Raw genomic sequence first — 24,098 nt, 5'->3', positions numbered from 1 at the left:
CATGCATATTACATTTGTTTTGCTCCAGTGTATGAGAAGTCATCTGGGGTTATCTTTGACCAATGGGGCCTAGCTGTGATGATGTGCTGGTGGTCCTGACAGAAATGATGATTTAGTGAGACGCCATCATCACAGTGACGAGCCAGCCACAGGAAAATCCAAAGTGAAAGCCGAACAAGTGATTTAGCATTTGAGTCATTATTCAGCTTTGATCCCCACCGCTCACTGAATGTTAATTATTGTATCACAGCGTAGCCCTGCTTTCCATGCAACTTTGATTCACTGATGTTTTTCATTACTAAAACATCACAGAGGGCTGAATAGAAATAGGATAGCACAACATTCAGTTTAATTTAAGTGAGTCCTCTCAATACTGAGGGGCAAATACATGCAGCACCTGCAGCCACTACAAAAGATGCATGGAAATGAGCTGGGCTTTGTCAATTCTGCATTTTAATTTGAGACATTATTTTGGAATATATTCCTCATCTTAATGCAGTTTCCCTATCATTAAATAGCTGAGTAACTTTACATTTTTTTTTTCATGATTAACACCTGGACCTGGATACAACACTTTGTCATAATTACATTATTAATATTAATATAATCTTTGTACCTGACATGGTCTGTCTAAACTCACTGCTGTGTAAAATCTGTAATGTTATCTAAAGCAGAGATGACGAATATAGGTATTAAGGTTTTATATATATATTATACATTATGTTTCACTTTTGTGACTGGAAGCATGTATTGCTGTTTTTGATTAAATTCTACACTTGGTATTTAAGTCATATTGTACAGCGGGTTGTCCCTGTTTATGCATGCATGAAATAACAAGTTAAGAATGCACTGGGTGAAGTAATTAAGACAGCCTTATAACAATAACAACAATAGCAAATGTGTGTAAAGCGAAACAAAGCGTCCAAAGTATCCATGTCATCCACTGACCTTTCGAAAGGATGATTGAAAACTGCATGAAGATTTTTATGTAAACACCTTTATTTTATTAGCTAAATGACAGAAAGCAGCACAAAGACATGGAATCAAATCTCCCTCCCCCTTTTATCCCTTTATCATGATACAGAAACATATTTCAGAATTTAATATTAGTCTTTCTCCTCAGCAGCAGTCACTTATCGAGCCGGACTGAGCTTTTTGACGTCACATCACATGCCATCATAAATTACCTTTATTAATTTTATGTCAATTACTATTGTTATATGTTATGTTATTGTTACCATTATTGTTGGTGTGCATCTCTACCCCTCTCTCTCTTTCTCCCTCCCTGTTTTTCTATCTCTCTGTCTCCTCCTCATGTATCATTTTGTCATCTACTCTAATTTAACTGTTTTTTTTATGACATCTATTGCACGTCTGGCTGTTCTGAAAGAGGGGTCCCCCCTCAGTCACTCTTCCTGAGGTTATTACCATTTTTTTCCTCATTACAGGGATTTTTGGGCTAAGTTTTTCCTTAGTCAATGTGAGGGTCTAAGGACAGAGGGATATCGTATGCTGTAAAGCCCTCTGAGATTTAGATTGAGCCCTTTGTGATAATGGGCTTTATAAATAAAATTGACTTGACTCGAATTTTAATCACCCACTGTGGAGCCTTTTTGTCCTGGGCTGTGCACAAATCATGCCAGTTGATGATGTTTTCAGTCAGTATGCTTTCTATTGCTATTCTGTAGCGGTTAACCAGGATCTTGCTCTGGAATTTAGCCTTCCTAAGTTTCCGTCGGAAGTAGAGCATTTTCTGTGCTTTTTCAACCTGGGTGCTGATGTGTGATGATCAAGATAGGTTCTTAGTGATGTTAATTCCAAAGAACCTATAGCTGTTCACCTGCTCCACCTCAGCTTCACTGATGTAGACAGGAGTGTGTGTCTTTGCCTCCTTCTTTCTAAAATCAACAGTCAGCTCCTTGGTTTTTCTGACATTGAGCAATAGGTTGCTCTCTGTGCACCACTCTGCAAGGCTGTTGATTTCCTCAGTATGAACTCTCACCGTTGTTAATAATATGGCAGGTGATGGTGCCGTTGCATACTTCACAATAGAGTTCTCCTGATGTCTGGGAGTGCAGTTGTGGGTGTACAGTGTGAACAGGAGGGGGATGAGCACACAGCCCTGGGGGGCACCAGTGTTGAGCACTAATGTAGTGGAGGTATGAGTGCAAACCCGAAGTCTCTGGGGTCCGCATATGAAGAAGTCCAGTGTCCAGTTGCAGAGTTTTGTTCTGAAGCCCAGAGTTTAAGTTTTCCAATCATCTTAATGGGTGAGATTGTGTTGAAAGCTGCGCCAAATTCAACAAACAGATTCCTGATGTAGCTGTTCTTATTCTCAAGTTAAGTGAAGACTGAGTGAAGAGCAGTAGATATGGCACCCTCTGTGGATCTGTTGGTTCTGAAAGCATACTGGTGAGGGTCAAGGCTGGCAGGGATGTTGTCTTCGATGTGCTGGAGAACCAGTTTCTCAAAGCACTTCATCAGAATCAGGGTAAGAGCCAGAGGGTGGTAGTCAATAAAATTAGACAAAGCAGACTTTTTAGGAACAGGAACAATGATGGCTGTCTTAAAGCAGGAGGGAATGGTCTCTTGTGAGAGTGAGATGCTAAAAATGTCAGTAATAATAGCAGCTAGCTGATCAGCATGTTTTTGTACATGCCCTGGAATATTATCTGGACCAGCTACCTTATTTATATTCACTCTCAGCAGGAGTTTTCTCACATCTGCTGTGGTCACTGAGAGTGGCATGTCCTTTGGAGGTAGAGACTTCACAGCTTAGTCTTTGTTAAAGAGTTTAAAGTGAGCATAAAATGAATTCAGCTCATATGGCAGCGTGGCCTCACATATGATGGGGGCACTCCTGCTTTTGTAGCCTGTGACATTTTGAATCTCCTGCCACATATCTTTAGTGCTGTTGCTCTACACTTTCACAACACACACAGCCACATCCACACTATTACAGCAGCGCATGGAGATGCAGCAGCCAGTTGCTTCTCATATCCTTGCTACTTTTTTGTTATATTTTTCATTTTTTTTCAACACCATGGCCCCTTCTGCTGAGTGACAACTTTCAGCACTGGGAAAAGTTGTGTGGGGCTTGGACTGTATGCAACAGACCGCGAAAGGGTCCCTACCGACGGCATATGCCAACAAGCCAGTCAGACCAGAGGGGATGGCCTGAATTGGAGTGGGAGCTGTTCCTCTACCAAGCCTTCCTCTGTCTAGTGTCTGATCACAGGAGAGTGAAGTGGATGAGATGTGTTTTTCGTTTTCTCAGCAACGGGAGATCTGGGACTGCTCTGCACACATCTTCACAGAGACATGGTTAAAACCTGACATCCTGGATCAAGTTGGTACACTGGATAGGCGGAACTAGTTGGAGATAAACACTCTGATGCAAGTTTAAAAAATGCACTGCGGGAATTGAACAATGCCATCAGGAGCAGCATCACCAAGCAACTGGATGAAATCTTCATAGTAGCTGCTGATTTTAATCAGCTCATCCCTCAACTCCAAAAATGTAGCAGGATCAAGAATAAATGTAATTTTGTTACCAATAAATCCACCTTGTACCTTGTACTATCACAACACATGTGGCCACATCCACACTGACAACACACACAGCCTCTTCTACACCGACAAAACACACAGCCTCATCCACACACTCACAACACACACAGCCACACCCACTCTCTTACAGCACACACACACAGCCACATCTACTTTCTCACAACACACACACACACAGCCACATCCACTTTCTCACAACACAAACACAGCCACACCCACTCTCTCACAACACACATAGCCACATCCACTCTCTCACATAGGCACCACCATAATTAATTTATGATCCAGTCCTATGATTTATTTTTGTCCCTATCTGACCTTGAATATTAAAAGTCCTCAAGGATCTGTGGTGCTTGGCTGAGTCTGAGGAAAATGTGTGCATGTGCACACACACACACACACACACACACACACACACACGCACACCTCCCTGCACAGCTCGAGTTCTAATGGACCACACATCATAACCCTTCATTTCTCTTCAAATACCTGAACTCTCTCACCTTCCTTCTGCACCTCGTTTGCACTAATTTCCTCCATCTCTTTCTGCTCCTCTCTGTGGAGCGTCTGAAAATAGCAGCCAAGGGAAAAGCGGGTCAGGTGCCATGTGGAGGGGGTTCTGTGTATGGTGAATTTCTCTGTCTGTGTGTAACCTAACACAATGTCAGACTAATGTTTCTCCATACATTTGAGATTAAAGTTTTTTGTGACAGCTGGTATTGTTTTAACTCATGAGTCCCCCCCATCTCTCTCTCTCTCTCTGTCTGTCTCTATGTGTGTGTTACTGTGTGTCATGGTAAAATGTTGTCCTGTTGACACCTGTTGTCAAGGAAACTACGACAGAAGTCATTTAGTCCATGGGCCCAGGCCATAATTTTCACTCATTGGTATCACTCAATGTGTCAAATTCTAATTGGGTATTTTGAAAAAGTCTATATGTATAGATGATATTTCATCTTCTGAACTCTTAACAGGTGGCAGTATACTCATCAACCTTCAATAAGACCAACTGTAAAAGCAAAGAATGAAAAAAATCTTGTTATATCGTTTGTACAGAACATGTAATTCATAGAAAAAATAAAGAATGCTTTAGCATTCATTCACTTATTTAATCCGTCATCCGTTATTAAAATTTTTGAGGCACTTTTCCTGGTAATTTGCCTTTTTGAATTATTATTATTATTATTATTATTATTATTATTATTATTATTATTATTATTATTATTATTATTGTTGTTGTTGTTGTTGTTTTGCCATTTCTTTGATTATTTCTTTCTTTGCTAATTTTTCAGTAATTTCTTCTTTTGTTGCTCCTTACTGTCTTCCCATGTTTCCCATGGGTGATTGCTGATTGTTAAATAAATGCTGTTGGATATGGGAGAGAAATGTTATAAAGTCTGATGTTTTTGTCGACATGCTGTCAACACGCACTTTGTGGATGTATAATAATATCTCTCTCTCTCTCTCTCTCTCTATATATATATATATATATATATATAATACATCATATATTCCATTGCTCCAGTCGTTATTACTTTTTTGTCACTTGTATGTAAACTGATGTTGCTTTTGGGCACTTGCTGAAATGACTGATGATCTCTTTCTTCTTGGAAGGACAGTCTCTCTTAAAAAGGTTTCACTTGTGTCTTTGTGTTGGCTTTATATACTACAAACATGCCCTTAGGTTCAACCTAAGCTAATATGAGACTTCAGTAGTCTTAGTTGGCTTAAAGCTGCAGTTGGTAACTTTTATAAGAAATACTTTTTCTGCTGAAACTGTCACTGTATACACACAGACCTAAATGAAACAGATAATCTTCAAACAAATTACACTCCTCTGTCTGCTCTCTTGCTTTAGCACTTCGAATGGGATCACTGGATGTAAACAACAACACCCAATCAGAGCTGACGAGTCTCTAACGCAGCTGTCTGTCATGTCATTCTCTCTGTGAACTGTGGTCAAACTGTCAAACTAGGCAACGCTGATCAAATATGAATCAAGATTCTGTTACTGCATTAGCTTTTCTGATGTTTTCAGAAACATTTTAGTGTACTGTTTATCTGTAACATGAGAACATGACCTGACCACCATATTGGAAACACCATCCGGACCAAATTTTTCATGTTACAGCTAAACAGTCCACTAGAATATGTTTCTGAAAATGTTTTAGGTTAGAAATAAGCAACATGGTAACAGAGTCTTGATTCATACTTGATCAGCGCTGCCAAGTTTGACAGTTTGACCGAAGTTCACAAACAATTATTGATATGATTTACTGCTGCGTTAGAGACTTAGTGAATGTCATCAGAGGCAGTAGGAAGAGGAGGGACATGAATTTTTTCAAAGACTGTCTCATGAACTTCATTCTGAATATAGAGATCTCTGCAAATATGACACAAAGTTATTTTCATAAAAGTTAACAACTGTAGCTGTTAGTAGGTATCTTGGTCCTGGACCTGGTGGTTGTATGTGTGTATGTATAATGCATATGCTGTGTTACAGCCACAAACACACATGAAACTAGTTGAGTATACTGTACCTTGTGTTTACATAAGGTATTGGTAATGTTAATATTTTAATGATTATGCAAACAAAAATACTGATATTTGTGGTTTTAAATATAAAGCTTTATAAAAAATGATTTCAGTGTATGTACCGGTACCTTTTCAACATTTTCAGCACATTTTAACAATACCATGACAAATACTAATAGTTTGACAACCATAACTAAGACGTTGCATCTCCAGTGTTTTGAAAACACTATGACTCGATATCAATGTGAAAATCTGAACTTGTTTACACCAAAACATAACAGCTTTTTGTCAACTTTACAGGCTATTTGAAGGTTAACTCCTGCATAGATGAACATGCAGATTGCACTGTGCAACCTCACAGAGTAAAAAGATAAATGCAAACACCAACACACTAAGGGGTAATGAGTTCCATGCAGAGTGGTACCTTGTGTAAATTTGTAAATTTGACTATGCTCTGTTGGCTGTGTTTATCTCAAATCCTGCTTCACTTAATGTTTGTACAAAGTGCTGTAGCTGGATCCTCACTGGGTCAAGCTTTTTCACAATCATGGAAAATGATTTAATGCTTCAGTCCACATTTGAGTGTTTTTTTTTTTTTTTAGAGTTTTGGTTTAGTTTGGATTTTTATCATTATTTCATTTCATTTAATTTCTTCTTAAACAACATTAAAGAAAAATGAGAAATAAATCTACCTTGTACTTTGTACCTTGTAGTTTGGGGTTTTATCTGTCAGGAACCAGACCTATTTTTAAAGTCACACTAAAGAAATGTAAAACATCTCTAGCATGCAATAGCTGTGTATATCAACATTTGACATGAGGATGATTTTGGAGACTCACAGGGGAGTGTTTGATCCAGGCTGCTCTGTGCTGTCTATCACAGCATCCACAGTTTGTCATGGTTTGTCATTAGATGGGATCCAGGGGGTCCAAAGAAAAACAGCCACACTTAAGTGCTCTGTTGAAGGGTGACTTATCATAAGGGTTCCAAAACTTAAGATCATCACCTTAGAAGATAAATGTGTGATATTGTTTCAATCTGAAAAATATTTTATGAAAATACATCTAAAAATGCTCTCTTGGAATAGACTTTTTAATGATGTTATAGCAGGGATATTCAATGTGCTTTGCTTGGGGGCCACCTTTGCGAAGTAAAGTAACAGGAGACCAGGGGCCAGTCACAGCAGCCCCATACATGTTTCTAGGATTTTAGGAGGTTTCGAGGATTTATGTCTATTTTTTAGGAATTCAGGACATGTTAGGACTTCAGCACATTAGAAACTTTATGAGGTTTCCAGGATTTTTGGACATTTCTAAGATTTAAGGATGTTTCTAGGCTTTTAGGACATTTGTGAGATTTTACGAAATTCTTAGGGCTTGAGCACACTTGAATTATTTGAGGTTCTTAGAGTTTTAGGACATTTCTAGAATTTTAGGACATTTCTCAGATTTTGGATGTTTCTAGGATCTTAGGATGTATCTAGGATTTCAGGACATATCTACTATTAAAGGGCATTTCTATGATTTAAGGACTTTTTTGGACTTAAGGACATTTTTAGGATTTAAGGACATTTCGAGGATTTTAGGACATTTCTCGAAATTTCAGAACGTATGAATTTTAGAATGTTTCTAGGAATTTAGAACATTTGTTGGACTTTAGGATGTTCTTAGGATTTTAGTACATTTCTAGGATTTTAGGACACATTTCACTAAAGGACATTTCTAGGATTCTAGGATGTTTTTAGGGTTTTAAGACACTGGAGGCTTAGCTGGGACCTCTGTCGGGGGTGTGGGGGATCCTCAACTGGCACCACTTGTTTTAATAAAAAAGCTCTATTTTGATACTGTTTTATGCAATCTGGCACCTTGTGTATACTAAAAGTACAAAAATTATTTCCAGTGTGAATCACTGGATTTGGCTTGCCGGCCGTATGTTGAGCATCACTGCACTTAGATTATTACCTCAGAGGATAAATGTGTAACATCATTTAAATCTGAAGTATTTTCATTTCATGAAAGGACGTCCAAAGAATGCCCCTAACCCTCTTTCTCAAAATAGCTAATGTTACGATGTTATAGGCCATCAGCTGCTTTAAATGTGCTGTATAAGTACAGATCACAATGAAGCTGAGTGAAAGCTGAAGCTGTATTTCAGAGGTATATATTTGATTTTTTCACTCATCTGTTGTCTGCTGTTTATCCTAGGATTCAAGTGTCCTGTCTGCTCCAAGTCTGTGGCGTCCAATGAAATGGAGGTTCACTTCATCATGTGTCTAAGCAAGCCTCGCCTCTCCTACAATGGTAAGGATGGTCTTTGTCTCTTTCTGCATGTAGCTTTTCTGTATATGACAGGAGGCTTGATGCGGTGCATAGGAAAGGTTTGGCTCAGTGATGTGCCAGGAAGTAATGAACTGATAACTGCCCTGGTTTTTACTTTGGTACTTTACGTTTTTCATATTCATTGGTGTTGTGTCAGGTCTCCTGACACTGCTGCTGTACTGATAAATATGCATGACGAGGTGGGTGGGTCTACAGACCGATGCCTGTTGTCGAGCTAGTCCTAAGAAATGATGAATATGAATGAGAGAAAATGAGGAAAATCATAAAAATTCATAGAATTAGTTTACACAAGCTGACATATTCAGTCATGCACTCTTGATACCAACTAAAGCAAGGCTGCTCAGACCCCTAATGGTATCCCCTATCCATCCTTACTGCAACATAAAATCACTGTAGTTTTACATGCGTTCCTGCTCCCATCTGAGGCCTTGAAATCTGTGTTTCTTTGAACCTCAGTTCCGATTGTCCATAGGCCAACACAGCACAGTGTTAAGTACAGGACTCATGAACTGACAGAGGTGCATTAAATACCAAGTTAGTCCAGTGTATGAGCTGAAACTAGTTTATTTTATGCAAACCGTCTAAACTTCCATTTGTCTTAATGACACGTTCTGGCAAATTAAAAGTACCATACATCAGCAGCCTGATGTATGGTAAACCCATACATGCTGGAAACATTTTGTGCAGGCATTAGATAATAAACTGGACAACATCCATGCTTTCATCAACTTTCTAAAAATAGTAGGACATTTAAAGAATATTTTGCAGATTTTTCAACCAACTCTATCATGACAATTTGAGTCGTTTAAATGAACTGTGTTAAACTTTGGTCAAACTTTGCAGTGCTGACTGAAAATAATCAATATTATGCTAATGCATTTTCTATTTCTCTCTTAAAATGTTTTCAGATACATATTTTAACACTCTGTTTAGCTCATACTACTTCCTGCACAGTGTAAACAGTGGCGAAAAAAACTGAGATCAAACAGTAAAACTGAGGAAGGCTGATCAAATATAAACCAAGGTCCTGTTACTGAGTTACATGTTTCTTGCCTAAAATGTTTCAGAAACATGTTTTAGCTCACCATTTAACTGGGATATGAAATTGTTTGTTACCAGTTGGCAAGCATTGTGTTAAATGGACAAGTTCACATTCTGTCACCCACCACTATGTGTGTTTATTGATCTAGTGCAATGAATTCTGGTAGTTGTAGGTTTTCTACCTCTTGAGCAAAAGCATCTTTTTCAGGTTTTTGTTTTTCTGGTCATTGAGCACCAATTTTAAAAGTATTTGGGCTGGGCAAGTTTTTTTTTAATAAAGATTTTGGCTTCCATTAGTTTTCAAAACAAGATTATTGAGATAAAACGATTTTGTGCCGCATGATGAGTCTAAAAGTGTTGCTCCTGATTTGTCATTCATTTTGTAAATCAAGCACACGTCATCCCAGAGGATCTGCTTGACCCCTCCCCTCAAAGTCCAAACAGATTTCAGTGGGCGTTGAAAACAGTGTTGCAGACTTTGTGACTTTATCTTTAAAAAGCAAGTAAAATGTTTCTGTCAGTAGAGTCTGGTGCCTTAGGTGTTTAAAATGTACTGTCTGGCTTCAGAAGCAATTATTTGCCAAAGGCAGCACTATACTGATGATTAATGTGTCAGTGTCAACTAAAAGTGACTGGATTCAAGTCTTGTCTCTGAATTCAAGTCTTGTCTCTAGAGGCTGTGGGGCTGCTGGAAAACTAGCCTGGAAACAGGGTGATGGCCTCTTCTCTTTAATACAACACACAGAATCATCATCTGGCAACAAAGGACAAGTTCTGAAGTATTGATGTGTAGGAGCAAATAAAATGTCTGGCATGGCTGAATACCACCTAAAAAATTGAATCTGCTTATTTAACAGGAACCTCAGCAATAAGTGCAAACAGACACAATCAACATGATGTGCTCAGCTGCTAGTTTTCAGGTTGGGAGGATGAGAATGACAAACATAAGAATGAAGCAACAGCAGATTTAAATTTATGAACAGTACAAGGAGCCTTTCAGGTGTCTTCCCAACACTGCAGCAAAGTTCACTATACAAAGCAAATGATTACAAAAGTCAGTTTATTTGCATTTTACATGCTTGCATATGCACATAATTTGTGAATATAAACTAGCATATTTAAACTGGGCGATTTGTGTGGTCATATAAATAGCTGAATATCAATAACCTGAAAATGAATACTCAGCACGGCCTTTCTGGGTTTCCACATGATGTAGAGAAAGCTGTGGTGTATAGCACTTTAGGCAGCCCCTTCTCATTCCGAAGTGATCAAATACAGACAGTTTGCAGTGATTTCAGCATTAGATCCCAACTCCAAAAGCCACCTTGCACAGCTGTATGATTCGCCATGGGGCAGTGTCAGCTGAGAACATGGCTGATTTTGGTGTAATGACATGCTGGTGCCTCCCGCAGCACAATACACAGACAGGTGCTATAAGATGATAACACAGCTGGACGGAAGCTGTAGCGTCCGCATGATACCCTGCTGTAGGGCAACAGGTTGAAACGCTACTTGTAATGACATAGCATAAGGAGCATGAAGGTCTGCATAGGGCAGGTGGGAGGGGCAGTGAAAGGGTCCAACATACCCTAGACTTTCACTTGGGATCTGGTGTTTGCTTTCCATCATAATGTTTTTTTTTCCTATACCTTAACATGTGCCCTTTTTGCTTAAGCCTAACTGTCCCTACCCTTGTTGCCTGATCCTTAGCATGTGCATTTGTTGATGTTGTGCCAGCTTTGGTTGCCATGCGCTTTTGTTGCATAAACATAACCATGTGCTCTTGTGGCTTAATCCCACCATGTGCTTTTGTTGACATCTGTAGCGGCACCCTGGAACATAAAGAGCAGACACAGGAGGATACCTGCAGCGTATCTGTAGACGTGGAAGTCCACCGACAAAGCAGCAACATGTGACAACTTAGGATAAGAATGTGTCGGTGTAGGGCTGTTGGGGCCAGAAATGTCAGGGTCTTAATTTTTTCTGTATTGATCATTTGTGTCCAGCTGCTGTGTGTTCCTCTGTTAGCTTATACCTCACTGCCTCTCCACTCTGCCTCTCCCTGTGTTCCTGTTTTTCAGCCACACGTTGACTTATTCAATTTTGCAACCAATAGTCTTTTACTCCTTAGTGCATTTCATGTTTTGGGGGAAAGAAACAGTCTATGAAATCTATGGTGTGTTCTTTAAAGAGATTTTTGAAGCAGGGTTGTATGGGGTACTTATATGGAGTACTAGTCAGTGTAATATAAAAAGTTGAGGACAGTCATCATACCCCCAGTTTGGAGAAGCAGGCTGAATTTGACATGTAAGCTAAGCAGTTTACTACTATAGGGAGGGGTCAGCAACAAATATATTTTAGTTACTTAAAAAAGGCCAAACTAATAAAAAAAAGTTTAAATGTATGCTTTACCAATAGTATTTTCACTGTTTGATAAGTTCTGAATGAGAATGGGCTGTCATTTTTATTGTTATTCAGTGTCCATAGAGAGACCTTGATCTATTTTTGAATGGAAGAAAGAAACCTACATAAGAACACAAACAGTAACCCAGCTGGCCACCAACACTGCCAGATTTTGATATATGGTTGAACTGAGGTTGTGGGGTCAGGTCATCAACTTGGCGTAGAATAATGACAACAGATGAGGTTGACATTTTGTTGGTTTTAATTCGTGTTACCAAAATCCAACATCTACCAAACATCTCATGCCAATGTCCTGACTTACAAGAACAACATTTATTCATAAGGTATGGAGAACAAAATCCAACTTCTCCACATCATAATGTTGACGTCCACATGACATGAAATTCATGAAAAATTTTAAATATTGCCAAACCAATTCTAATTCTAACCAAAATTGAACATCTGTGCAATGCAAGAGTCCAACATCTTTCTGCTGGCTGGAAAGTGATACAGCTGCAGACGCTTGGGTGGTATGTAATATTTCATACTTCATACCTTTCTGAAATATCACCGGGCTGTGCGGTATATGACGGTATAAGTGTGCTTGTGGCGCTAACAACCACCACCCTCCAACCCTGACAGCGAATGCGCTGCTTCATTTCTGCTTTTCAAGCTAATAAATATGCAATAATAATAATTCCTTATTAAACAGAGAAATATACTTGTGCACCTTTTAAATTTAAATTTCTCTTGATCATGGAAGACTCATGTGTAACTCATGTTTTTTTTGTTATGTTAACAAACATAACTGCCCTGCGCACACACACACACTCACAAACACCCACACACACACACTCACATGACTGTGTATTGCTCCGGATAACTCGTGGATTGACAGTCACTTATTTGACTCAAAACTGTGCACATGTACATTTGATCTGGAGCCTGAAGGTCACCTTTTAGAAGACTTTGTGTGTGTGTGTGTGTGTGTGTGTGTGTGTGTGCAGTAGGGAAAGTGCAGTGATGCCATGTCTCTCATAATAATGTAACCACACAGGCTAAAACATGTAAAGTTGTTAGAGAAGTCATTTTACAGTTCCACAAATAGCAGTGAACAAGGCCCACAAGGCCAGTGCAGTATAAGTGAATGTAAGACTGAAGCCTGCAGCTGAATTCAGCCTGTGAGGGCACAGAGATTGAGTGACAGAGACACAGAGAGGAGAGTGGAACTGTCTTGAGGAAGATGGGATCCAGAGTGATGGAGTACCCTGATGGCTGATAACGGATGTGAGGAGAGAGGGTAAAAGGAGAAAGACTCCCATAATTCCTCTCTTTTTTTCTACAGCTCTGTCGTCCTGTCACTCTTTATTTCCAGCAAATTACTCTCTCTCGTTCTCCCTCTGTCCCTCTCTCCTCTGTGACTCTGTCTGTCTGTCAGCCTCTGATCCTGCAGTGTAATCTCTCTGTAATTTCTCTCTGTCTCCCCCCAACCCCTCTCCCTCTTTCTCATTCTTGGGTTTTTTGAGACCCACAAAACGGGCCTAGCTGCAGCTTATCTTGTTTCCCAGCATGCTCAGGGGTCTATTGTCAATCACCTGGGCCCAGTGACTGTTGCATATCAGCACATCTCTGAACAAGGTCGTTACACATATTTACTGCATAATAGATTCTGGCATATAATCAGACTATTACAGGAGCACACTCATTTTGTAGGAGTCTAGTCAAAAAACAGTTTCTTCAATTTGTAATTATTAGCTGCAAATACTTAAAACTGCATGAGATGGGTCTCCCATTAACATGATTTAACTTTATTTTGTTTGTATGAGTTTCCTTCTTAATGCAGTTGCATGCAGGACAGATTTTAATATCCTTACTTGTTTTTGTGATATATTGAATTCTTTTGAATAATTTCAATATTTGTTTTTGCTCAACATGTAAAATATCTATATTGTGAACATTTTCAGTCAAAACTAGAAATACTGCCACAGGGTTATGTGCCTCTGCATACCAGTTAAGTTGCACTTATAGTTTACATCCATGTCTGTGAAAACATGGATGCTTCATACATAATCTCCCCCCAGCAGCAAAAGATATTAGATCCACCAGTTCTGTATCTGACCAAATGTCTCTTCTTCTGTTCATGACCTATGACATCGAGTAATGGCCAGAAAATAGTTTTTTCAAAACATAATGATGTCACAGCTGACCTTTGACCTCTTGGATATGAAATGTAAGAACTTCATTATAATATCCTATTAGACTCATTCCAATCAGTTCATTCTTGAGTCCAAGTGGACGTGTTAAATTTGCGAAAACTCCCTCAGGCCCTCTTGAGATATTGTGTAGACGAGAATGAGACAACAAATTCTAAGGGTCAGTACACAGAAGATCTGTCCACCCAGGCAAAAACATGAAGTCCACAAGGCAAAAGGCAGGCCAAAAATTTGAAACTGGCCAAAAATTGACAAGGAACAGAGGAGAATACAGAGACTAAATACTATAGGACAACGAGACACAGCACATTAGGGCGGGGCAGGTAATCACACAGGCAAGAAACACAGGAGGGTAGAAAGTGAAGTGACCTGAAACAAGACAACATGTGAGTATCAAAATAAAACAGGAAACACAAGACTTGAAACACTGGGGAATAGAGACAAAAACTAACCATCAGGACAGGGTGTGACACTGTACAGTTGTCATGAATGTTGAAATTCGCTCTAGAGACCAGAACAGTTTTTTGTACCAGGCTGTAAAAATGTTTATTTTTTTACAGCAGTTTCCGCACTGTTTTGGAGCCAGCCTCAAGTGCACATAAGAGGAAAAAAACTTTCAAGGTGAGCAACTACATTGGAATGAAAAGGTGCCAATTCTGGTCTGCCATCAGGGTATTAGTAAAGTCTATGATCTTGTACATGGTCCCTACCATGTACCTGGCTAGCCAGCAGTCTGCAGATATGAAGCTGGTGTTTTGAAAACCCAGCATCAGATAAACTAGTGTGTGAACTTTTCTGCTCCATCTGTTCTCAAACTGATTCTTTATGTGGATGCTCTTACTCTCCATAGTATTATAGGAAGAACCTTTTTTTAATGTATAAGTAATTATTATTAATTATTATAAATACATTATTATGATGAAAGCCTTGCAGATGGATGGAAGAGATTACAGTGAAGTTGAAATCCATAAGGTTTTACTTGTTTTATCCTTTAGGTGTGGTGTTGTTAAACCTTAAAACAACACATTCAGTAATGTTAAAGGTGCTGTGAGACTCTCCTGACACTAACAACAGCCGGGTAAAATAACTTCACAGCTGTGATGCTAAATGTCTCATTTTCTCTGCTCTGAATGAGCACAAACTTATAAATTGCAGATTTACTTATTGTATAAACATAAATGTACCAAAACAAATAACACAAAAACTGAATGTGTTATTTGTGTGTGTGTGTGTGTGTGTGTGTGTGTGCCTGTGCCTGCTGCTCTGTGCCGAGGGGTTGTAGGTATCATAGTCCACATGTCCATGTGAGCTGACCACTGGATCTTTTCTGGGCTTCGACTTTGCATGATGATATTTTAATGCCTTCCACTAAATATAGCCCCTCACACAGAGAGGGAGAGGGGGCTACATGCACACATGGAAGTCAGGATGGCAGGATGGTATGGAGATCCAGAAAGCAAGGCCATGTGTGTGTTTGTGTATGTTTGTGTGCGTGAGTGAGTGAGTGAGTGAGTGAGTGAGACAGGTAAAGAGACATGCAGTTTGCCTCCTGCAGCTCAGGTTACCAGAGGACACAGAAAGAGACAAGAAAGAGGGAACTGAGTGCTGTGATTCAGAGGAGCAAAGAAAGACTCCTCGAACTCATAATTGATGTGAAGGTGTTGGATGCCAACAGTCTGTTTGCGAGCCAGCAAGCAGGAGAGACAGCTGAAAGTCAAGAGGGAAACAGGGGCAGGTGAGGAGAGAGCTGATGATTGAGAGGCTGATGGCCTGAGAGCACATCGGAGGAGTTTTACACATTCCCATCACATTTCTCCAAATTCGTGTCTTATATATGCATTCATTTATTTATTGATCTACCACTGGATTGGACACATTTTAACACCCCCTTATGATAAAAAAATATATTCTTTCAGTCCCCCAAAAGTAAACAGATGTGTCAGAAAGCACTTCCTCAGCCACTGTTCTCTGTATAACACACTCAGTAGTTAACTAAGATTTCAGATACTGAGTAATAATAATTATTTTATTTTTCATTCATAAGCAGGTACAGATTTGCGTGACTCTATTTTTAACATCTGCATTGCATTGTGGGATTGTTTGCAGGTTGTAGTGTTTATTTAATGGACACTACACAATTTGCAAAATAATCGCCAAAATGTTGGCATGTTGGAATTGTACGTTTCTGCAGACCACAGGTATTTTACTTATTTGTGCATTACTATGTAGTGGATACGTTAAAACTTTGAATTTCTTTATGTTTCATGACACTATGGCTAATGTGTGGTTATGTTTATAAACAAACAATGTGGTTATGTTTAGAAAAAGATCATGTTTTTTCTTAAATTATCTGCTTTTTGTGGCTCTTTCACAGCAGGAAACTCAGTGATGTCTCAGCAAAATACAACCACTTTTTGTGTCTCTGTCCCTCATGCAAACACAGTGAGGACTGGCTAAAAAACACCCATGTTTTGTGACTAAAAGGCTGCTGGAAATGCAGCAATGACTTGCTAAAAAACAACCAGTTTCATTGGTTTTTATGGTCTCAATCAGTGGTCTGCAGCTTGGCAGTCATCTTGCCCAAGTGACACACCTTTCATCTCCTCCACCTCCTTATCACATATCAGCACTTATACTATGTCACTTTACAAATGTTGATATATGTAATAGACTTAGGCGGTATCAAGGTGCTACAGTATACCAGGTTATTTAGATACCCCAAAGGTATGTTTTTCAATACTGTCACAAATACAAGCTCTCCTCTATCTATGAGGTTAGTCTCTGGTCTCTACTGGTGGAACAGGCAGCTGAGCTGAAAGACACTGCACCTCATGGTGGAGGAATAAGTTACAGAACTGTAAACAGCTGGTGGCCAGCAGGCAGAGGGAGACTGCAGGGAATAACAGCATGTTTTTTTTTACATCTAACTTGGTGAATTAAATATTTATTTTGACCAATTTTGAAGTGTGTGTCATGATGAGAATGTTATTAAGTCTTGTCAGTCTTCCGTGACCAACAGAAAGTTGAATTCAAAAAGTGTACAGTTTTATTTCTCTGTTTAATCATGAAAAACCCAAGGACACAAAGATAAATGAGTAGATTTTGGTGGCCATAGGTCAAAGTTCATGGTGACCTTGTCTGTCTTATTCTTGTGAACCCAATATCTCAAGAACACCTTGAGGAATTTTTTTTCAAATTTTGTGCAAATTTCACTTGGACTTACTGATTGGTTAAAGGTCAAGGTCAATGTGACCTTACATCTATCTATTCTTAAATGCGTTATCTCATAAACATCATGAGGGAATTTTTTTCAAACTTGGCAAAAACATTTGAATAGACTCAAGGATGAACTGCTCAGATTTTGGTAGACAAAAGTCAAGGTCACAGTGACCTTGCATCTGTCTCATTCTAGTGAAAGGGATATTTCAAGAACACCTTGAGTGAATTTCTTCAGTTTTGATGAAGTTCTGATATTTTATATCTGAGAGGACAAAGGTCAACTGTGGCATCATAATGTTCTGCAAAAACACTTTTCTGGTCATTACTCACATCAAAAGGAGAGACATTTGGTGAGATACTGAATTGTGTGTCCACCTTGAAACTGTGATAGTAGAAATCTTCTGTGCTGTGCTAGTGTTCTACTGCAGTGACCTAGTTTCAGCTTCAGCAAACTGGCTATCAGGTCAGATGCTGGCACATAAGGAGTGAAAAGCCCATTAATGTTGCTTTAAGATTATGAAAGGCTTCATAAATGACCGAGTTCACAGGCAGTCTGTGGAGGTTAGCTACAACAGTGGTGGTGTGCTCCGATTTGATCCAGTTAGCATGCAGCTGCATTGTGTGGTGACTGCAGTGGATGTGCACAGTCTGGCTGAGGCACAACTGTGATGAGGACAGGCTCAGAACCTGGAATGCCTCATGTTTTAAACACTTCACAGATGAAGGAAAGAAGATTGGACAACCCTCCTCACTTGATTATTAGAGCTTGGGTTAGATGTTGACTTCACAGTTAATACACTACTCATAGTCAGAGGAAGACTTTTAGGGAGTTGATCAGTCTGCGTTGTCTCTGCGTTAATCTGTGTTTTCTGCTTGGATTTTGTCTGCTCAGAATATCTATAGAGGAGGAGGAGGAGTGAAGCTGTTGGAGCTGCTGTATTGTTATCACACAGAATGTGGAGATTCCTGCGATTTAATCCAGAGCACTCTGCTGGAGAGACACTGACAGCTTTCAGGGGGTAATCGAGGACAGAGGGATGGAGGGATGTGGTGCTATTGTAAACAATAGAATAAAGGATGGGGTCGAAGGAGGAGACAGAGAGAGGGAGGGAGGGAGGAGGAGAGTGGGGTTATGGGAGTTTGTTGAGGGACTAAGCTGATTTGCAGTCAGAACATGTGTCTTATGTTTCTTATTCCATCTCACAGTCTTCCCCCCCATCAGCCCATATTCTATCCATCTATCTATCTATCTAGCTAGCTATCTGTCTATAATATACTGTATTCAGTCATTTGAGGTGTGAATGTATGCACATTTATTTGAGTGCTTTACTTATATTCTGAATATTATTAATTTCACAGCTGTTGTTTGTGATACAGTTTTACAATAAACTAGGCAGTGCTGTTCAAATATAATTAAAGATCATGTTACTGCACTTTCTATATTTCTCACCTAAAATGTTGACATAACTGGAATATAAGACCGCCAGCCGCCATTATTTCAAACAGACCATTCCACGTCACACCAGATGCAGTGCATTCTAGTAGTTGTAGGTTTCCCACCTCTTAAGCAAAAGCACACCTTTTCTCTGTTTTCTCTGGTCATGTCACACCAATTTCTAAAGTATTTGCGTCTTTCTACTGCAGAGACGGACTAGTTTTATGCCCTCTTTATATCTGTGAAATACTTCTCTAAGGTCCCTGTGCTGTCAGCTGCCGGAGCTCCTGGCACTGCCAGCATAAGGGGGAGGCAGACAGATTTCATCTGCACATACACCCCCATACCACAGTGACACAAATGTGGCTGAAAATTGTAAAAAGTATCCCTAAAAAAACGTGGTCTACACCTGCTCCATAGCAAGAATGTCCTCAGATCACCTCTGTGTAATCACCAGAAAACATTAAATCTCATTGCCTCTCAGGGTTTCCATACTTTTGTTATTTTTTGTGTCATATGAATAAACTGATTTGATGTGATTTGGATCATCAATTTATCAGATGGATTATCATTTTTCCCACCAACAGAACTTAGAGGTATTTATTGCTCTAATATTCAAGTCTCATGGTTGTGTCTTTTCTCTCTCATTCCCTTATCTTATACATAGATGATCGTCACTGTAAACACTAAAATTATATTGCAAATTAATTGGACCTATACCGCTGTAGATCCTTTTCAGTTTTAAATGCATCCAAAAGCACATAAATGATCATTTTACTAACAAAAGGATTATTCATGGGTGCCAACGTAAACTAATCTGATGAGAATACTGACGCACCTCTTAAACTGACAGTATTTAAACTTTTACAGTTGCTGGTTTATATCACTTTGTTAAAAGAAATCAGTTGTATGGTGATATTAATCTCCCCTCCGAAAGTAATGCAGAGATCAGTATGTTTATAATAGGTCCTCAGAAAGGTACCTGTGATCATCATAACCCCACACGTTCTTTATTAACTCTTAAGGCTTATTATGTTTCCGATGACCTATATGTGAAACATAAGGGAAGCAGTTTGCTGTTATGTTGGAGGTTAGAGGGCTTGTGAACGAGTTTACTCTGTTTAGACCGATCAAATGTGTGTCTGCGCTCTTACATTGTTGGTCTGCACTGAATGTGCAGGTTCCATCAACTTTTATGTTTTCTTTATGTGCTCATATTTTGTATCTTTGTTACATATTTCATGTGTATGAACAAAATGTGATGTTTTTTTGTGGTTTTATTCTGGCAAACCTGCTTTCTGAATAATACAAGGAATATTTTGAATTGAAATTAATAGATGACCTACAATGAGTGAACAGACAAAGAGAAGATGAATGATAAGCAGTTGGTAAAACCTGTACTAAAATATGTCAGTTCAGCACCAAAGATTGCACACAAAAAAACAAGCAGATAATTGGTGACAAGCTGCGAGCAGCTCGACTGTTAATAGACTCTGTGTGGATTAGACACTGGGCTTTCTGCTTCTGCTTTACTGAGCAGCCAGTCTCAGTCTGCAGTCTGTTGAGCTATGCCTCATACTGAAATAACGCCTGAACTAACATGTCATATGATCTGCTTTCTTTCAGGGCCAGAGTTCAAAGCTTCTTTGGTTGCATACATTTAGTCACAGTCACATCACACTATATTCATAAAGTGCAGGCTTTATTGCAACTATTCTCTTACTGTTGTTTCCATTAACTTCTTTAAGTTTGTATTCAACACAATACACTATCGTCTCAATAAAATGTACCGAAACAAATGTAAATGTGACAGCGCATGTAGATGCAGCAGCCTGTAGCTCCTCAAATCCTTGTTGTATTTTGCTATATTTTTCTATTTTTTTCAACACCATGGCCCCTTCTGCTGAAGCATGACTTTTCTACAATGGAGAGGCACTTATCAACATCGGGAAAAGTTGTGTAGATCTTGGGCCAATGCAGCAGACCGTGAGATGATCTCCACCAACAGCATACGCCAAGCGACAAGTCAGGAAAAGAGAAGAAGACGAGAAACGAAACCTAAAGCACCGAACAAAGAGAAGGAGAAGAGCCGGTATTAGGGTGAGGCTGACTCAACCTGGACTGAGAGATGTTCTTCTACCAAGCCTTCTTCTGGCTAATGTCCGCTCGCAGGAGAATAAGTGTATGAGATGTGATTGAGGCTCAAGCAACGGGAAATCAGAGACTGCTCCACGCACATCTTCACATTGTGGATTAAGCTGTTGCACTGGATGGCTGGACCTTGTTTTGAGCCATAAGGACACAAGGACTGATGAAAATTCAAAAAATGCACTGCAGGAATTAAATGATGCCACCAGCAGCAACATCACCAAGCAACCTGATGGAATCTTCATAGTAGCTGATGATTTTTATTAGTGCACTAGAATAAACATAGTAATGACAACGGAGATTCAAAATGCTCGGGCGTCACATGATGAATGGAGGCTTCGAATAGTTCCCAAAAGTGTCTGGTGCGCCATTCGAATAAATTGTACGGAGAGACAAAACTCTGATTTTCGCTAAATAGCAGTCAATAACCGCATTGATTTCCAATATACATGGAGCACATTGTATGTAGTTTCATTATTATATTGTTTTTTTAAAGTAAAACATGCTTGTATTTGAAGATTAATGTTAACAGCCAGGGTTAGATTAGACTGATTAATCTCCCATTGGGAAAATTAACACATTTCAGCAGCTCAATAGACAGAAAAAAGTGACCGAGCGCTAAATAAGGGTTAAATATGATTAAAATACAAAAAATAAAATATATTTTAAAATACAAAATATATAAAATCTATATACATACACACACACACACACACACATATATATACATACTGTATATGTATAGTACTTACTTACTATATGTAAAATGTATAATTACATAGTATAAGTATGATTGATGTGGATTTGACATATATGGTTATGCTGACATATTTTAGATTTACCTTACTATGGTAAAAGAGCAGGTTGCTTTTTATTGATTATATATATATATATATATAAACGTGTATTTTATTTATCTTTTTCTTTTTACTGACTTACTTATTGCAATTAATTAATTTCATTAATATCTAATAAACTCAGAAACATAAATGGCACATTAAGCAGTTGGTATAAGTCCTTCTTTTGTGGTGTAGATAGTCTCCACCATGCTTTGCTGTGTTGCATGGGGACGATCCAGGTGTGTAGAGAAAGGCACGCTGACACACACAAAAAAAATATGTGAGGTTATCATTTTCAAAAACTGCATTAGAACATTTTACACAAACAAAGAGCACACCATTCTTATAAAAATAAGAAACAGGGAAAGGCTTGCAGGAGACAGGGAGCTGACACGATGAGAGTGCTGTCTTAGTGCAGGGAGTCTCCAGGCTCCATTGTAGCTCTTTTACTGAAAGAGGGAGAGAGAATCAATGAAAATAAGCTGAGCTGTAACATAATAAAGACAAATGGAGTCAACAGAATCACAAACGTAAGAAAATTCACCCATAAATTACGTTTCTGTTTACAGTAATGTTTTTTACATTGTCATTATGTCATTACATTACATTGTCATTACATTAGTCTCAAATATGCACTCTTAATCCATATCAGTACTTATGTACCATAAAATAGCACTCTGCTATTCAAGCACCATGTTATTTTTAACAAAGCTGACACGTAACTCACTCTGAACAGTAAAATAAATTACACAAGCCTTTTCTCCCCTTTAACTCCCCAATCTTAGATGAAATTATTAAAAAGCAGGACATTTTAAATTAACAGGCTGTTAGCGGCTAACAATATGTGTACAGTATACACAGTACAACGTTAGCTTACCCTGTTAGCATGTCTGTTATTGCTTCGTAAATCTACAAATTTAGTGGCAGATAATCCAATATTATGCTTTAATGCACATATTTTATTTCGCTAACATAAGCTGATAATATAAAAAACGATTCTTGAGACATCTTACCCTGTTAAAGCCCATCACAAATGGTCTTCTCTGCTGTAACTCCACTGCGCTGCTAGCAAAAATGCTACTTAGGGGAACTATTGAGATGCTCCCCATTCCGTCATTGCTGTGAAAAAAACGGTCCATTGGAGTCAACGGAGATGATGCGACTCTCGGAATGAGCTGATTAAAAACAGGGCTCTGGTTTTAATCAGCTCATTCTTCAACTCCAAAGATGTAGCAGGATCAAGGACAAATTTAATTTCATTTTTTAAACTTTGTATAAAAATGACCAATAAATCTAACTGCTACCTTCTAAATGTGCAACAAAAAAATGTATCATTTTCACGGTGAAAAATATCCTTGGTTTGTGTTTTTTCATTTTACATGAGTTTAATATATACATTCAAGACCATTTCAGAGCCTGCCTTCACTCCAGGAAGGTTATGGATGGAAATATAAGTATTCTATATGATGGATGCAATTTTCTTTTTAAGTGATTTGAAACTGTAAATGCATCTTGAAACTCCTCTGCAAGTTCATTAGTACAAGCAGAAACTAACCTCTATCTACTGGGTGGAATGCACCAACCTGCTCTCCTGCTGCTCTGCTGTGTTTAATATGCGCTGGAGGCTGAAATTGTCACTTTCTTTGGTGCATACTGATACGTGTTCTGCTGTGTGTCTGTGTATGTGTGTGTGCTCGCGTCTCGTGTGCCTGCCACTTTAGATGATGTGTTGGCTAGGGATGCCGGTGAGTGTGTGATATGTCTAGAGGAACTGCAGCAAGGGGACACCATAGCCAGACTGCCGTGCCTCTGCATCTACCACAAAAGGTGACACACACACTCACACACACACAGATTTGAATCTCCGTCCGTTATATAATTTTGCACTTCTTCTAATTAAATCCACTTACTGCACTCCAATAAAGACATTGCTTAAAGATGGACGGTACCAGTTGCCTTTGATTTAGAGGTTATTCATATTATATCATTGGACAATGAAGGTGCTGTGTGTGTGGCATTTCCAAACACTGATGTATCATTATATGATAAACTGTGACAGCTTGGTATAATGATCATATTTAATGACAGGAGGCTGCAAAGAGTGCTTCGTGTCAGTATATTACATCTTCATTTCTCATTTTGGTTTTAGTAAAAGACACAAACACATGAAGATGTTTGTTTGTTCCTTTGCAATACTCTGCCATCACCTGAACCTCCTCTTGCAATGAAAAACAGCACCCCCTTCCTGCTTTGTGCCATAATGAATTCAGATGAGGAACTGTGTGGGACATTATTCAGAATTACCTCTCACATTCACATATGAAACCAACCTTATTCACATACACAACTGAAAACT

The 24,098-nt window shown here is 38.9% G+C and overlaps 1 protein-coding gene across 2 annotated transcripts in view; it reads left to right on the top strand.

The window, feature by feature from the left end:
- znrf1 (zinc and ring finger 1) overlaps positions 1 to 24,098 on the top strand; it is a 76,763-nt gene that overhangs the window by 46,461 nt on the left and 6,204 nt on the right. Inside the window, exons 2-3 of one of the 2 annotated variants that reach the window (XM_042496875.1) lie at positions 8,310 to 8,405; positions 23,464 to 23,569. In XM_042496875.1, coding sequence (XP_042352809.1) covers positions 8,310 to 8,405; positions 23,464 to 23,569 — 202 coding nt within the window. Of the gene's footprint in view, positions 1 to 8,309; positions 8,406 to 20,381; positions 20,591 to 23,463; positions 23,570 to 24,098 lie in introns of those variants that run through there. The other variant, XM_042496876.1, reaches the window with a different exon arrangement.

This window comes from Plectropomus leopardus, chromosome 11, assembly GCF_008729295.1.
Source record: "Plectropomus leopardus isolate mb chromosome 11, YSFRI_Pleo_2.0, whole genome shotgun sequence".
NCBI lineage: Eukaryota > Metazoa > Chordata > Actinopteri > Perciformes > Serranidae > Plectropomus > Plectropomus leopardus.
The sequence above is the reverse complement of the archived record's forward strand: the minus strand, read 5'-3'. Positions and strand labels throughout refer to the sequence as shown.